This window comes from Bombus flavifrons, chromosome 4 (assembly GCF_040668555.2).
Source record: "Bombus flavifrons isolate JBK064 chromosome 4, iyBomFlav1_principal, whole genome shotgun sequence".
In the NCBI taxonomy this organism is placed as follows: domain Eukaryota; kingdom Metazoa; phylum Arthropoda; class Insecta; order Hymenoptera; family Apidae; genus Bombus; species Bombus flavifrons.
The window spans coordinates 4,465,594-4,483,329 of record NC_138445.1 but is presented as its reverse complement, the minus strand read 5'-3'; the positions used below and the strand labels follow the sequence as shown (position 1 = coordinate 4,483,329).

At 37.8% G+C, this 17,736-nt stretch overlaps 1 protein-coding gene across 2 annotated transcripts; it reads right to left on the bottom strand.

The window, feature by feature from the left end:
* Positions 1–427: 427 nt before the first annotated feature.
* ChT (choline transporter) lies at positions 428–17,177 on the bottom strand. Of its 2 annotated transcripts, XM_069110935.1 has the most exons (7): positions 16,746–17,177; positions 15,698–16,029; positions 13,068–13,438; positions 11,092–11,396; positions 8,859–9,138; positions 6,831–7,048; positions 428–6,022 (listed from the first exon to the last, which is right to left on the bottom strand). In XM_069110935.1, the coding sequence occupies exons 3-7, from the start codon at positions 13,339–13,341 to the stop codon at positions 5,306–5,308; spliced, it is 1,794 nt and encodes a 597-aa protein (XP_068967036.1). In that variant the 5' UTR covers positions 13,342–13,438; positions 15,698–16,029; positions 16,746–17,177; the 3' UTR covers positions 428–5,305. The 2 variants fall into 2 exon arrangements, with proteins under 2 accessions (XP_068967036.1, XP_068967037.1); XM_069110936.1 differs by lacking the exon at positions 15,698–16,029.
* Between the last annotated feature and the right edge of the window lie 559 nt (positions 17,178–17,736).

The following is a 17,736-nucleotide window of genomic DNA, read 5'->3' as shown; positions in this document are numbered from 1 at the left end:
TTTCCTGACCTTTCTCTTATCCCAATACTTCGTTTCAAGGAAAACTGGAAAATAAACATATTTAAATAATATATGACTAACGGAATATGTAATTGTCGAATTAGCATTCACTTACATCTGGTTCAAGCGAGATTCGCTGGAATTATGGTCGATAAAATTTTCCGAGAGCCTATAGGTGTCTACAGTACCATAAGAGCAATTCTTTTAAGCGCCTTTAAGCGCCTGCAGTATCACAAGTGCAAATCTAATAAGCGCCTTTAGGCGCCAAAATTAGTCAAGGGGTTAACCGGGTTAACGACTGTTAATCAAAGTGAAAGTTTTCGAAGCAATGTAGCGTTTTCAATTTCGTGTTTACGTGGCCGTAAATGCAATTCTTTGCGACTCTTATTTCGCTGCTGGGGATAATTATTAAAATAACAACTCTGACTTTTTCGTACACTTTTTATTTTTAACATTTACGATCAACATCGCGTTCAATTTCTCAATTATACACGTATAATATGTCGTATAATACAGTATCGGTAACGCTTTCGTAATACATATACATAGATATGTTCTTACGGGGTAAGTCGGGCATTTTTCTTTGTTTTTACACATAATAATACTCTATGATAGGTAGGCGTCCCAGGCTTGCGAGATAGGACGAAAGTTACAATAACATTAGGTACGCGATTCCGTTTCAAAGCAGGTGAGTAGTTATGGAACACTGCGTTTCCGTAACGCTGCGTATTATTATAGTAACGAGTTCGCATCACTAGTTCGATTGAACCTTTCGTTTCGCGTTCGGCGTTCAGGCAGCCCATCGTTCGCACATTTCTTCTTCGCTTTTTAATTCGTTCGCGATACACGCGAGCCCTCGTTTCTCTTCTCCTCTGGCCAGATCGCTGGATAGTACATCCGAAATTAAAGAGAAATTAAGGAGACACTCGTCGCTCGCAAAAAATGAAGAGGGTCTCCCTAATTCTGTGGAGTTACGAAACCATCGATCTCTTTTTGCGAGAGGATAACCACGCTATATATATATATATAAATATATATATATATAGTACGTATATATACATGTCTTATATATATTTTTTTATCATGTTTTTCTCCTTCTTACGTACTTCCTTACCTTACACGCTAGTGTACCTAATATGTGTATGTATAATGTAGAGCACTCATCATGATATGTATAGATTTTCCGTTACATCGTTGATTACAATGCATGGTATTTGATATGTACGTGACAGTGGTTGTCTCATAATTAACACGTACGCCACTAGAAATACATCGGATCTTATCATATAGATTTATCTACGCAACAATATTCATTCGCATATCGCGAGATTCTTCTCCTTTCCCCTTACACGGTATGTCGTTTCGATGGAACAGGATGAATTAACGAACCAAGATATGCTATGAATTATTACATTAACCTGTCGTCTCAAACGAGATTCTTTTTATATAGTTTATACGATCAGAAATTCAACTTCTATCGAAAATCGAGATGATATACAGTAACTATTATAAATCATAAAATATAACTTTGTCTATCGTATCATTAAAATACTGGCGATGAAATAATATAGGCAATTCTGAACGTGTAATTCGTATTCTTCCTCACTTGAAGTATCTTCGGTTTCGCATTGCGGTGTACGTATCTCATTGACAGCGTAAGATCTTTTAACGATGAGCCAGCATGAAACCAAGCAAACTCATTGAACCCGGAATTCTTTTTTCCTTTTGCTGTTTCTCGCCTAATTGTTCCTTCAGTCTGAGCTACGTGCAATTCCAATCATCCGCAAAGGAACGTTTTACGATCGTCTAATTTCGTTTCTGGTTGTAAAGAGGAGATAGCGAAAAGAACGCGGTTACCAGCTACAAAGTGGCCACACTGGCGATATAATAACGATAATTCCGCTCTCCGTTGTCTGCGAATAGCTTGACTTAACCAGCCAACTCATCGCGGACTTAATAGCCGAGTGAAAGTCTTCTGTCTGTTGACAGCAACCGAATGAAAACACACAGAAGATGCGTCTGTGTATACATCGTGATGCACAGGAAACATTCTCTTCCCTCTGTCATTTGTCTAGATGTAATTTCACCACCGTTGGTCGTGCAAAGACGCCTCGCTTAACGAGCGCTATATCTTCTACGCCAGCGTACGCTTAAAAGCTACTTCCGTACGGAACTAACGTCGTTATTTTCTTATACCGTTACCTCGTGATTAAGAAGATGCTTCCTAAGATCTGACAGGTTAAATGAATAATCCGCGTGTAACTTTTAACCTTGTGGTTTGTTTGGCAAAACGACCACATTCTAATGATTGAATACCCCTAGTTGGGAAGGAGGATGGTAAACGATAACGACGGATGAGAGTTTGCTTATTTCCAACGACGATTCATGTCTACTTTAAAATAATTGCATAAAACTGCTACGATTTCATTGTGTGCGTTATTCGCTTGAGTCGCATAAAATGATTGCGATCGACCGTGACGACCAATGAGAAGGTTCGAGACAAACGTCGAAAGAGCTTGGACGTTCGCGTGACAGGTAAGAAAAACTCGCACACGCTTCGTATCGCAAACAAAATTAATTTTCTCGTGCGTTTTTGTAGATGTAACGATCATACGTTTGTCCATGAATATTCATTACCGAAAACGGTAAATGAGAAACTCGTTAAGAGGTTCCGCTCACGTTTCTCTTCAATTACGTTCACCGTTCATCGTCCAACGAAACTTTCGACCGTCAAAGAAGGATATTCAGGGACGTGGGAAAACATTGTGAAATTCGGAGACTGAGTAGGAACTACTCGCTTAACAATTATACACACACCACTTGCTCTTGATTTCTCTGTTACATTTTTTCTTTTTTTTTTTTGTTTTTCTTTTGGCGATAAAGAATGGGATGAGCAACTATAACGAGCAATAATTCTACTACATAGGCATTACCGTGTGGCCTTCGTGAACAACGTAACGGCTACGTTAAACAATAACCTACCCGATAAATCAATCATCAAAATTAACAACAGCGGCGATAATTCGCATCAGCGACATTAAAAACTACGACTTTAGTCTTCGTGTATGTGTGTGCGTGTCTGTCTGTGTGTGTGTCTGTGTGTGTGTGTGTACATATGCATACATGCGTCGAGAAATCTGATTCTTTTTCTCTTATGTTCGATACTGCTAATTCACTCGCAATTCATTTTAATGCCGATAATGTTAATTATATTATACATTTTATATATATATATGTATATATACTATATAATAAACACAACGAATCTGTGCTACGACCGATTTGTGTACACGATTATCCGTTCACTCACGCATCGTGTTCGATCGTTAGTTTATTCGTTTATGTCGTTTATGGACGTTTAGAAATGAGTTATTACAAAGATGTGAGTTAATCGGTGCAATACTTTATACAAGAACTTTTAACCGGTATGATATTTATCAAATCGAATATTTTATTTTTTATGTTCAATTGATGTCTTTTAATAATTACGATGTCGTCTTACATCGTGATCTACATTTACGATATTTACGATTTCCTAATTTTTGTATCGCGTTTATAGTTTTACGATTCATTGTGCTTATCAGACGAACGTAAGAATTTTATAAAAATCGACAATTTATCGAGGCAAAATTTTATCAAACCCTTCGATCTAACTCCGAGGCCAGTCGTACATCGAACAAATAAAGGATAAAAGCTGTGGTTTCGAATATAACATCGGGCTCTGTATCGTTGATTGAGTTGAGATTTACATGCCTTCAAATCACCGTCATCGATGCAAAAGAAAAATTCGAGTTGGCTGACCTCGGTAGCTTTAACGCGTGAGTCACGAAAAATCTCGAGGAGTTCTACGAGCGGCTACGTGACATGCTAATTTATAACGCCTAACTCCGCTTCGTTTTTTTATAGTATAAACGAACGTGCATACATCGTGTGTATTGACTATGTTTCCAGTCAGATTAAGCAAGGGAAGAACGATGAGTCGCAAGTACAAAAGCTTCTTAACGTCTTTTTGTTTCTTTCTTACTTTTATATTTTTTTCTAACATCGAGATTCTAAGATGGACTCTAACCGATGACGGTATATTATTAAATACTAATACCATGACAATGAATAAGACGAAGAAAGTGGAACGATGTACATGGAAGAGGACTAAACGATAACATGATCTGTCTAATTTAACTCGTTCTAAAAACTTTGCATGTAACGTTCATCTATAGACTCTATCCTATCCGACGATAGCCGCTCGTCCAGAGTCAGTGTCTGATAAACTGTTTCAACCGACATTGAAGCTCTCGATAATCTCGTTGCTTTCCCCTCGCGTTCTCACGATTTCTGAAATACGCTTGATGGTAACGAGGACGAATCGGTCGTGCATCAAGACGCTGGTTTTCCCAAGCAGTTTGATAAACTCTAAATTTCTTATATGTCTATACACAATTACATACGTACGCGCACATATATAATTGCATATAAATGTAATTTATATACGTATAAGTGTATGTATGTGTGTGTTTGTGTACGTGTGTTTGTGTGTATATTTCTCAAAAAGGAAACAGATTACTAGGCCTAATTGGCGGTACAGGCAGAAATTACCTCGCCCAACTATCCAAGAAGCTCCGATATTTAAGAGTATTGCACTTTCCTTCCAGTTCCATTTTCGCGCTCATTCGACCACTTTTATACATTTCCTTTCTTCTATTGCTTTCACTATTAAAGAGAACGCATGAGCATTCTCAAACAGGTACACATCACTATAGAACTGTAGCTACGTATAAACACAACCATGAAACAAGATTCGTGAAGAACTTGGAGCAGATTGGCATGTTTCGGAGCTTCCTAGACGTGAGGAGAGGAGGGAGGGAGAAGAAACGTGAAAGCAAATTGGGAAACCGAAGCAACAGAATCAGGATTTCTATCCTTCGACAAAGTTCTCTTCAACGAGGAGAATAATCGCGCGAAATAATACTTAACGATCATACGTTCGATCTCGTACAAAATTAATCTTAGCAACGAACGCGATCGATAAAAACTGTTCGCTGTATATTCATTTACATTATAAAAAATCTAAATTGACGTTTCAGGTAATTTCACAACGAATGCTCTGACACATATTTGCGCTCTCCCTTTATCTGTCCATGCAAAACACCGTTCCCAGATATAGAAACTATCGAAAGGAGTTGGAAATGACGTATAGAAGGAAGAAACGAAAAGAACTAAAAGACTGAAGGAAAAGAAGAAGAACAGAAGACGGACCTGTACCGCCGCACTTATTGTTGGTCACAGCATCCGATCACGGAACCAGGAATTAGAACGCGGTGCTGGATTGCGGCTGTCGTGGCACGTTCGGTCCATGAGGCACTAGGTGCGCTCTACCTCCGCCTCCACCGCTTCCGGCCATGACGCCATCCGGTTCCCCGGCTATCTTACATCCCGGCTCCATGTCGTAGTCCGGCTCGAGCGCAGGATTAACTCGGCCGTTCGATTCGTCTTTGCTACCGTAAAGTCTGCCAATACCGGCAGCTAGGACAGCCATTTGTTCGCCCTCTGCCGGATCTGGTCCGACTCTTTCGACGTCTTCCGGTATGTTGACCACGCATCTGAAGAAGTCGTATCCAGGCGCCAGCCTGCCCGTCAGGAAGGCTACTTGCGTGCCGTACGACACGCTTATCAACGTCACCAACGACAACAGCATCGCCATTGTCCTGAAGGGGAACCCTTGAGTGTTCGTCTCTTCGTCGTACCCCGGATAGTGAATGAGCGCGGGCAAACCCATTAACGGCTCGCCACCGCTAATCCTCACAATGAAGGCTATTATGTAAGCAGCTAGACTGCCGTAAGTGTTGCAGTATTCTTTGAAGTGGACCACCATCAACAGCTGAGGGAAGAGGATCACGTAGACCAAGTCCGAGCACATCGACCAAAGGCCGTAGATCGAGGGTATCGTCAATGCCATCACTGTGCTCAATATGCCGACCACGCCTATTCCCACTCTCATCACCCAGATGATCTCCATTTCCGACGCCTGTTTAACGGGGAAATGGCTAGTAGAGAGGGCGGACGTCGATTCGATTCTACGATCGGCTGCATCGTTCGAGGAAGTGGATTGGCGGGTGAGCGAGATAGAAAGGAGATTTGAGGCAAATACGAAAATATGGGATGATGAGAGCGCGATGCTGGTGAAACATCGTTACGCAAATACGAACCAATGAAGACGTTTTCTATGGTCGGGCGAGATGTTCTATGAAACGTGGAAGTTTTTGACACGGTTACTTTTACTCGTGAATGCACAACTAAAAATTATGATCCTGAAGGAAATCGCTAACACGTGATCCATATTCATGCGTACGTGAAATTCTACGATTCGAAGAATCTGCATCTCGCGTTGAATACTAGAATGCAATATCGAAACTGCATGATCGTTGCGTTACTCCGACGGAGCCGTCCGATACCTAAAGCATCGTTGTGGTACTGACTTTGCTGACTTATTTGTCAAGCGACGAATAACTAATGCAGATTCCAATTTTGTTACATTCGTCCCCGTTTCAAGAAGTAACGATATATCGCTCCTCGAACAATTACTCGAACGTGAAACACGTTCGAATTTTGTAACCACTTTCCTATAAATAGTCAGAACCGAAGATGGAGAACGCATGATGGTAGTGATGACGATGGCCATGATGAAAATAATACTGATGATGATTCGTGCGTCACATGATGTCAAATAAAATTTAAAAGCGATGACAGGCGAGATTGCCGAACAATTAAATGCATGACACAACACGAAATTAAAAACAGAAAGTCGACCATCTACGTAAGAACGAAGAACTTACCCTCTGACGGAAGATTAATTTATAAACGTTTCTGGCGAACATGGAACTAGCCGAAAGGATGCTACTATCCGCTGAAGACATCACTGCTGCTGATACTGCGCCTAACCCAAAAAAGGAAACGAAATCTGGCGTCAAATACTGCAAAACCATTGGTAGAATCATGCTTGTTTCTGCCTCGGTGAAAGGATATGGACCGGTGTATCCTGTCTCGTTCCAAGCTACAACAGATTTCGAAATATTTTTCGTTGTTATATAAACGAATTGATAGAAAATTATATGCCATGTAAATATTTTATAAAAGGGCGATACCCCAAACAGTGAACAAATCAATCTAATTTAATACGAAGTTCAATTCACGCGAAACGTCTAATAGAGGGGAATTTAATAATTGAATTATTAACCTTATATTTCTATATCGATCTATTAACAATTAAATCATCCAATGCTACAAATGTTTCAGAACGAATAAAATTTCCTACAGGTACTGTATCATTTCCCAGTTTGTAGAATATCTTGTTTTATCCTAACGGCTTATCTGCCCTAATATATTTCCCCTGTCATATTAAATGGAAGGTGTTAACGAATACAATGTCCATTATATAGCAAAAGTACAAAACAAATACGCTATTTGACTAGCAGAGAATTTTGATGGTAAAATATGATAAATTAGATAATAAAAATATTGTACCATATTTGAACGATATTTTACGTTCGAAGATTCTCACGTATAATATTTCTTCACTCATTCTCTCAAATTCGTCTACAAAATTTAATCTTACATATATACGTAACACCTATATTATTACTATACATGTACGTATACGATGTGACATCATGTCTGTGCTTTTTGTGTCGACGTACACCTCAACCTGTAGACACGTGTAGATAAGAAATTATTTGCTTTCATGCCTCGGAATAAAAATACACAAGATACCGATACAGCGTATCGCATTAGTTCCAGCGATTCTATTGTGCTCTGCGTTAGTGTACGAGTCGCATTATCACCCTCACCCTCGTGCCGAGAACACCATATGACAAAATCCCACGCTATTGTACACGCTGTGGGATATCAAGGCACCCTTCGCCCACACACCCTTCCGTTACAACGCCGACCTGCTTAGCCCTGGAACCTTGTAAATACCAGTAGTCCTCTCTCTGCAGTACTACCAAATGTCAAGTAGCCTAGGAACGCGAATGGGGAGGATGACGAGCAAACCGGGTCTAATTCAATCCCCTTTAGATTCGGGGACCCACGAAACATGTTTCTCTCCCCTCGAACGAAAGCAGAAGAGGTTGCTCGTAGGAAGACGCCCGAACCATTCGTACAACGTCTCGTTTACTATTAATACGATGAGATTGGAATTTTCTTTATTCTAGCAAACCATAGAAAATGTACAGCTGGGTCGTGTTTGCGAATGACGAAACAAGTTTGTAAAACTGATGCACTTCCTATGTGAGGAATATTCTACGATAGAATTTAGATTTATAGAGTATCTGGTGGTATAAATAATTCCGAAAATTATAATTCGCTGTTATAAAGCACGACGTCGCACAGGAGATACAAGAATGGTGCAGTAGCGCCTGTAATAGTACGAGCACCTTCGACTCGAAAGAGAATTCTATACATAAATACGTGTATGAACAGATAGTGCAAGGACAAAGTATAAATAAGGATTATAGAGTGAACTATTATAATATACGTGCATCACTTTATAAATATACTAGCGAGAATTTTGCGCATGATTTATCACGATGTTTTAAATACTTCGATTTCTTTAAATTTCACAAAATTGTGGAATCTAGTTGAGAAAAACAGTAACGAATTTTTGAAATGTTCTTTCTTAGCCGTAATGTTAAAGAAAAGGAATCTGATAATGTAATCAAATAGATACAGATCAATAACATAGGTTTGAAAAAAGGTGCAAACGAAATGTTGTCTTGTCGTAACAATGACCTTAATGGGTTCGTGCATGTTTAAGATAAAAGTATTCTAGATGTGTATCTTTAGATCAGTATAATTTTACTCACGCGTTGCTTTGGCGATTGCACCAATTAGAACAGGTGGGATTGCCATGAGAATACAGCCTACCGCAGCTACGTAACTCAACACTTGCGCCCTTCCAGCCGTTTTCGAAGATAAGACCCGTTGAAAGTACACTTGCCAAGGGATGCCACCAAATATCAACAAAAGCCCATAGTCTATGTAGGACCAATATTCTCCTGGTTTCACTTCGCCAATCCAATCCACGTCCATGGATTTAAGGGATTGTACCTTTGGATTAGTCCAAGCGAAAGGAATGCACATCCACTGCAATCAAAATTATAATATTCTCTTTAAAAACTGGATACCACATGACACAGCATATTACTTTTCGTTAAATTTAAATGAAAAAGTAAGAAGATATGTTCTTAACGTGAGAGCTTCTTCTAGTGGTTCATTGTTAATCAAATATAACTAACATAAAATGTAAGATGTAAATTAATATTTATATTTAATGCAATATGTTTTCTGTATGAAATATAAATTCCACTACTTTTTAATTTGAAATGTGGTTAATTAAATAACTAACATAAAATGTAAGATGCAAATTAACATTTGTATTCAATGCAACATGTTCTTTGTATAAAATATAAATTCCACTATTTTTTAATTTGAAATGACGTTAATTAAATAACGAACATAAAATGTAAGATGTAAATTAATATTTGTATTTAATGCAATATATCTTCTGTATGAAATATAAATTCCATTGTTTTGCTAATTTGAAATATTTCCTTCTTTGGAAGTAGAGAACGAAGTAGATACCATTACTTTGCTATTAAAATTAATTGGATGCAAATTAAATGGGAGAAAGATAGAAAATCTTGCGATAAACTACAAAGGTGGCTTTAGAACGATTCTTATCATTGAGTAAAGTAATAATAAATGAATGAATACAGATTACGTTATCCTCATCTTGTGATAGATATTACAATCCATTGACTTGTAGAAATATTAAATACAATTATTTCCAGGAAATCTGGTACTATCGTGATTAATTATACTTAATGGACGGGTACGAAAGAAGACTACACAAAAGATAATAAAAAAAAAGTTAAAATATCTGTAAATTATAGATTTTAATAGCACATTTTACAAATCTAGTGAATGTACTTATTACAGTTTTTAGTAGGTGAAATGAATCTCTATTTAGGTTTTATTTCTTTAATCGTGTTTATAAAGATATGAATTTTCATAAATACCGAATGAAAAAGAGATATTTAGGAAACCATTTAAAATATCAAAATATAAGGAAGCATCTTTGAAGGACGATAAAAATAAATTGCGACTCTAAGACAAAAAGTTCTAGGTTACTTGCAAATTCTTTAATCTGATAAAACTTATAATAAATGATAGTTTGATAATATTCTTGCGAGAAGAAGTAGGTCACTACCTACGTAACATTGAATGAATTTGGTAATATAAATACTTGCGGTACTTGAGCCCTCGTATCGATCAGCAAAGCCAACTTTACCACAGGACTCAGATAATCGAGCGACTCGATAACGTAGAACTTTCTGATCTAATAACGCATTGCCTTAAATAGAAGTGATTTATCAATGATACTTTGCAAGTGCGATACAACGCTATATTTGTCTTACGGCTAATTTTATTTCGCAGAGTCGAAAATAATACGGCAATGTAATGATATATTTAGAAAATCGTGTTTAAGGAATGAACGAACACGTTTGCTTCTAAGACACAAATATGTAATTATTACAACGTACTATAAGCGATTACAAAATACTGAACACTTTTGTAAAAGCAGAGAATAAAATCGATGATAACCTTCACGTTGTAACCCTGCATGATAAATTTCCCCTAAGGGCTTTATGAAACAAAAGTTGCTGTAAATAAATATAGCAACCTATAGAAAGAATGATTTCATTCCCTGCTGAGCAAGGTAGAAAGATATCGCAATAAATTCAAATCGAAATGTACCTAAAGAATATAATAAATATTCTTATCGAAGGATATGTTATATATCAAATTTCATGGAAAAAACTTAGCGTATGTTGTTATGAAATGAAATCGAAAAGGAACACCCTAATAATATATTATATTTATATTAATAAAAATATTATTCGCTATTTTATTAGCTACAAAGAAGATTGTTTTCTTAATATATCAATACTATTGAAAAACACGTATTATAGTGTTATGAAAGAAAGAGAAGTGTGTACATATTTCATGATATACGTAAAAACATTCGCAACTCACCAAGCCTATGAAGATGCAAAAAAGTTGAATAACATCGGTATAAGCAACAGAGTAAAGACCACCAAAGAGTGTGTAGAAAACTGCGATACAGGCACTCAAAATGACCGAGGTTCCCTGATCCATGTCGATGATGACCGCTAACGTCGCACCCAGAGCTGCCAGAATACCTGCGGCCCAGAAGACCTCGCCACAGAGGGCAGGAAGAAACAGAAGACCTCCCATACGTTCACCAAACGCATCTTGAAGAGGATCTAACATCGTGACGTACCCCTGTTCTCGCATTTTGTTCGCGAAGAATATACCACCTGTAACACCAATGAACGTGATACCAATTAGTACTGATAACGTGTAGCAAATTATAAAAGTATGAAAAATAATTATAAAATATATATATATATATATATATATATATATATTTATTTATTAAATAAAATAATTATGGCAATTATAAAAAATATAAAAAGAAGATACAAGGATGCACAATACCATTCGTAAGTCACAGGATAATTAATATATTATAAGAAGTGTTCAATTATATATAATATAAGCCCATTTTATTAAAGTTAGTATTTGAAATTAGACTGTGTCCCATGATTTATGCGTGAAGGAGTATTGTGAATGTGAAGGCCAGTTATTAGCAATCTAAACATGGATTTCAGATTTTCTTGTAAGGAAAATATTATACATATAGTACTCCGATATTAGGACCCATTTTAGTGAAAATATATACATTTGTTGTTTAATTAGTCAATAATATTTGAAAGTACACAATGTTGCTTGTAGGCAACGTCGAGTGTGAAAGGAAAGATCGTATTCATAAAAATATGAATTTGCACAGAGAGACTATAGTCCACATTCTACATTATAAGTCGGCATCATGTACATATAGCGATACATTTTTTATACAATCATTCAGTGAATAGACGCCTATAGTTTCAATGGATGGTTATACACATGTTTATTCTTTCTCGAGGCCATTCGACTACGTTAAAAACTTATTATGCGTAGGAGTCTTGATTACGATCTATTACCTTGCTATACTACGCCGTAAGAACTAGCAAGTTTCCAAACGACCATAAGCTTTCTTCAACTATGAAAAAATAGCTGCCGAGAAATATCTTCAATCGAATCAAGCGGTATACATATACTATATATTGTATATTGTGTATTAGTTGAGTCCTTATATGTATATATATAAACAGATACATCAGAGTTTACTTTTATTATAAGTTCAATTATCCATTAATTTCTGAGTAGTTACAACTCGAAATGCCTAAGCTTTTGAGAACTGGTACGTATACATTGTAATATACAAATAATTAATAACAACAATTTGATATATACTTCGTATTATATATACATATTTTTAGAGTAGAGTAGAGTATCATCGTGGTTAGAAATCAAAATACTTCGACTTTTCAAAGTATCATCCCCCTAGTTTCATAATTGAAAAATATTTATAGAAAACATTGTGAGTACCAAACTTGAAAAATTTTGATTTCTTATTGAAAAATGTTCTACATACCAATGAGAATACTATAGTATATATAAATTATTTCTTAGGCTTTGTTTATGCCATCTATCTAAATGAATGGATCATTGATTTCTCTTTACAACTAAGAGATACAGACTTTTCTACAGATGCATTTTCCTTTTTCATGAATTTGGACTACATACATAAACGCATAAGATTTCTTTTTCTCCTGAAAGACTTGTTCCTCGGCACTTACAATGTCTTCTACGAGCACTCTTCGATTGATTGAATTATAACTTTATTCTCTATCGTGATACATTTTTGTAACTTTGACAAAACGCAATGAATTTCCTACAGCAATAAACAGAGTGCACTAACTTAGAAAACGTAGCAGTAAACCATTATGATTCACAGACATTGAGACCAGGATGAACGTGTTAAGAAATCAAAGGAAACGAAGAGAATTGAAATTTTGGCGAAAATTGTACGTCATAAAACTTACCAAAAACGAGGCTAAGGGCGTATCCGAACGGAGCCTGACACCAAACCAGACCTCTCGTGTAAATAGCTTCGGCAGTGCCGTTGATGTATCCGCCGCCGACCCAGGTCGCTGTCATCGTGAATATCCCGACGAACAGACCGATGGAACGACCTGCCAGCATCACTTCCTCTTCGGAGTCGTTGCCAGCTTCCTTTTTCCTGGCCGCCCATATTCCTACGGCTAGGATAAGGGCGTAGAACAGGATGATTGAGACGAGACCCGCTATGTTGATCATCTTCGGGGAGTACGGGTCCACTTGCGTGAACTCGAACTGACGGAGACGCAAGTCCGAGAGGTATGGCGGTCGATCTGATTTTGGGAGATTCGGATACCTGTTTACAAATGGGAAATAGGTTCCATTTGTAAAATAATTCCAGGAATTGTCGATATCGATATTACAATACTAACGAACCTTAGGCAAACCGGCCTAATAGTATAAGATTATAATACGCTCAAATTTGAAAAAATATGGATTAATCTTGCTTTTTTAAATGGGATGTGTAGTTTCATTCATAATAGGATTTTATGTCCAATGAACTTCACAATGGTATCAGGACAATTATAACAATCCTCTTAAAAATTGCATTGTAACACATCACGACATTAATCTCATAACGGTTAGATATTACGTGAATACTGTATTTTGAATATTTCACGTATCTTTCCACACTGTATACACATACTCTGCAGTTTTTCACCTTTGAACTCGGAAATGAATAAAATACCACGGTCTACTTATGGACGTCTTTAAATGCAAATGTTCAAAACTCTTTCAATACAAATGAAAAGTTGAAAGAAATTTAAGAAGAAAATTTCCCTTGTGTCGACAACCATCTAGCTCGTCATGAATTGATCACGAATTAAAATTAAAATCGAGAAAAGTAAGAGAGAAAATGAAAAGCGATATATTATGAGAAAGTAGCAATTATTGAAAATAACTGATATGAGAATTAGTATAGAAGTTCTTAGGTTGCTATCAAAATTACATTAACTGCGCGGTAAATGACTCGATTAAATTAATAAACATTAAATATAATATTAAAAGATTAAATATATTAAATACTAAAGTCGATAAATGAAGGATACCTCTACCATTTTCCAGTCTCAACTGAATAAATATAAAGTAAAAGAGTTGCATAGTTTGTATAATGAAACAACGCCATATTGCGAACTTATTGCAGAAGACTGTTTTTCATACAACCGAACTCATTTATCCACTCATGAGCTTAGTTATAATTAGATCGTCAGATTAGTCTTAATTTAAACAATTTTTGGAAAAATCCTCGAATCTCGTTAACTTAAATTAACTAAAATTAATCAAATCCAACTAGTAAATTGCTTTAAAGCTTGAGTTAAAATCATTTTAATAGGGAACACTACTGATTAATTAGGTATGTAATAATTAATATCATAACATTCTCAAACATTACGCGTCATTAGGTACCCCAGAGAATCTATATTTCGCTTTGAATTCAATCATCTTGGTGAAATTGCACTTTGCTTTTCTAGTCAATTAATGCGGCGGTCGATCCGCTCGCACCTAATGCGTGCAGTTAAGTGTAAATTCCATGTTCCTACCCAGAAGGCATTTAAATCGCCCGGTTGAGTTCACCCTCTAATCCCATTAGTCTTGCTTCACACTATATAGGGCTAACTCTTCTATTAAACAAGAAAAAAAACGCATAGCTTTACTAACGTAAAAAAGCAAGAAGACATAAATAAAACACAAAGGTTCAAGGCCTTGTCAATAAATGCAGCGGAATTAATAAACAAAGCTGGATTATTTGCATCACTTTCTTAACACGAGGTAAATATCTTCGTTCGAAATGTTGATACTACCTGCATATTACATTGGTACCGAACATTAGTTTGCACGGTAGCAAATTGAAATTGAAAGAATGAAATGTCGTATTATATCTGCTATCTGTTGCATTTCTCGTCAGTACAAAAACAAAGTTCGGGTCGGTGTTACTACGACTAATTTTTTAAATTTACATCATAACACAGAATTACTATAAATTTAGCGTGTATCGTGAACACGATTTAACACCACATAGCAATAATCAGATAAATTATAGTAACTTCATAAAATGTAAATTATTGAAATGCAAATTACTTAGAAGTGAAATATTCGTAAGACTTTAACAGGAGAAATGCAAAATTGATATCGTGTTTGCATCTATTCAAAGAAGAAAATTCCGAGGATTAAACAACAGCAAGATTTCCAATTGCGATGGCTAACCGACGTTTGATATCTCACGCGATTTACGAGAAAATTTCATAACGAAGTTCCAACACGTCTGATCGATATTCAATTTATACTTTGTATATTCTCCATTTATACGAACTTTGTACATTCATAATTTCGACAAATTCATTTTTCACAAAATCATATTTCCCAATTCTCCACAGAAACAGCGTTAAGGTATATCTTCTTTCAAATTCAAATCTTCGATAAGTTCCTTTTTACATATACACGAAGAAGAGATGAAAGCATGGGGAATCAGAAGAAAGTAAAGGAAGCTTATGCAGCGAAACATGCATGTCGAGGAATTTTCGTGCGTGGATCGATAAGAATAAACTACTGGTACCTCTGAAGACCCCGCGGGGTACAATCACGAAGTAGTGGGGGACAGCCTCACACGGGTACCGGCGGCATGTCCTGATGACGGTCCTTCCAGACGGCCGACGACGACGGAGGGTTGGGATTTGGGGGGCAGCAGTCACCCCACCGGAGCGAGGTCTTCTGGGAGGGGCTATTCCTTGTTCTAAACGCGAGGCCGCCCATGGGCACTGATGGCCATCGATTTTCACCCAACTCACCAAGCGTGCTGCTACTCTGCTGCTGCTTTTCCTTCCTCCTCGAAATTTTGCTTCGCCTATGGCACTGATACCGATCGTGTCGATCAGTACAGTTCTTCACCTGAAATACATCGAGCTGGATCCTCCTAGGTACGTATACGCGTTTCTTCCAAAATAAAAAAAAAACGAGACAAATGTGACAGTGGAGAACGAACTTCTTCTTTCGTCCAATCTGATCTGCTCGAAGAGCTACCGAATAATCGCATTACTTTTACTTGAGAATATTCTTAGACGAGATCGTTTTCGCACGAGACACCAAGATATTTTATAATTTCAACGTTCCAATAATATCTGTAATAATTTGAATAGCGAGTATCAATTTTTCATATCGACTTAGTATTAACTTATTTCGATTTATTTTACTGTTAAACGGCACCACGATAATAAATGTTATACTTGTACGAACATAACCAGAAAATACCATAACCGCGTGTATATGTAGAGAGTACACCTCATGTAACACAGATAAAACCAGGCACTAGTCGGTAATTCTTTTTTCCTTCTGGAGAAGCCGGATAGACGAACGTTTCTTCCTTTTGCGTTTCATAAATACCTACAAGGTACGGAATCGATAGATCGCACTACCTTGGTCGGTAGGTAACGGTATCACGCATTTATGTCACCAACTGAACAACAACAGCAGACAACGCGGAAATGAAATTGGTCGCGTATACACAAAACAACTCTACCTCGGTTCAAAGCCATCAGCGGGGGTCTATGAAAACCTCATTCTTCAAACAAGCTATCGAACTGCAGACTTGAGAAAAACGTACTTACAGGTGCACCAAACGATGTTTGTGATCTTCGAACTTCTTTCTACCACTCGCGCACGTTCCAAGCGTCGCAGGTGAAAAGCGGTCCGTGAACAATTCGACGGCTTCTTGTCGATCACTGTCGCGCGTCGACCATTCACAATTACGTGAAACTTGTTCGAAAACGATGGAACAACCATGAAAAAACAAGGAATCTCGCGAAGGAAGATGATAAGGTGGATACGAGAACCTAACGAAGAAACGTGACGGAAGTAGCAGAGGATGACGAGCAACGAGTGCAATGCCCGTGACAGTTGTCCTCGTCCTCGTCTTCCTCTTTGTCGTCGTCGCCGTCGTTGCCGTCGTCGTTCTCGTCAGAACGACGCGCTCTCGGTGTCCTTAACGGTCGTGGAAGCCACCTCGTACTGAACAGTCGGTATCTTTCTCGTAGTCAAGGACCGACAGCGGAGGAATGGTTCCGTGATATTGATTCGACCCTCGTGACGTCATACAGACTCACGGGGGTGCGTCCTACCCTCTCGCACTGCCTCCATCTCGCTCCCTCTCGGCCTTTTAATTCGCACCCCTCTCTCGTTCGTCCACCTCCACTTCCCTCTCCGTGTCCTCACTCCTCTCTCGAACCCCTGACGGGATCGAAGCCGGGGGCGTGGACTCGGTGAAGAACCGCGAGTCTGCGCCTAAAATACCGCGACAGACATATCAGCTCCCCATGGCTCAGCCGTATCAACGGAAATCTCGCTGAACGGACCTCTCTCTCTCTCTCTTTCTCTCTCTCTCTTTCTCTCTCTCTCTCTTTCTCTCTCTCTCTTTCTCTCTCTCTTTCTCTCTCTCTCTCTCTCTCTCTCTCTCTCTCTACAGTATATAAGTATCTCACCATATGATTACGGGCAAGGTAGGCTAGTTCGACTAATTATGCGAGTTAAAAAAAGTCCAGGTAGGTAGAAGCGCGCCGAGCACCATCGATTCGACCTGCCACTTCGTTCGGGTCAGTAAAA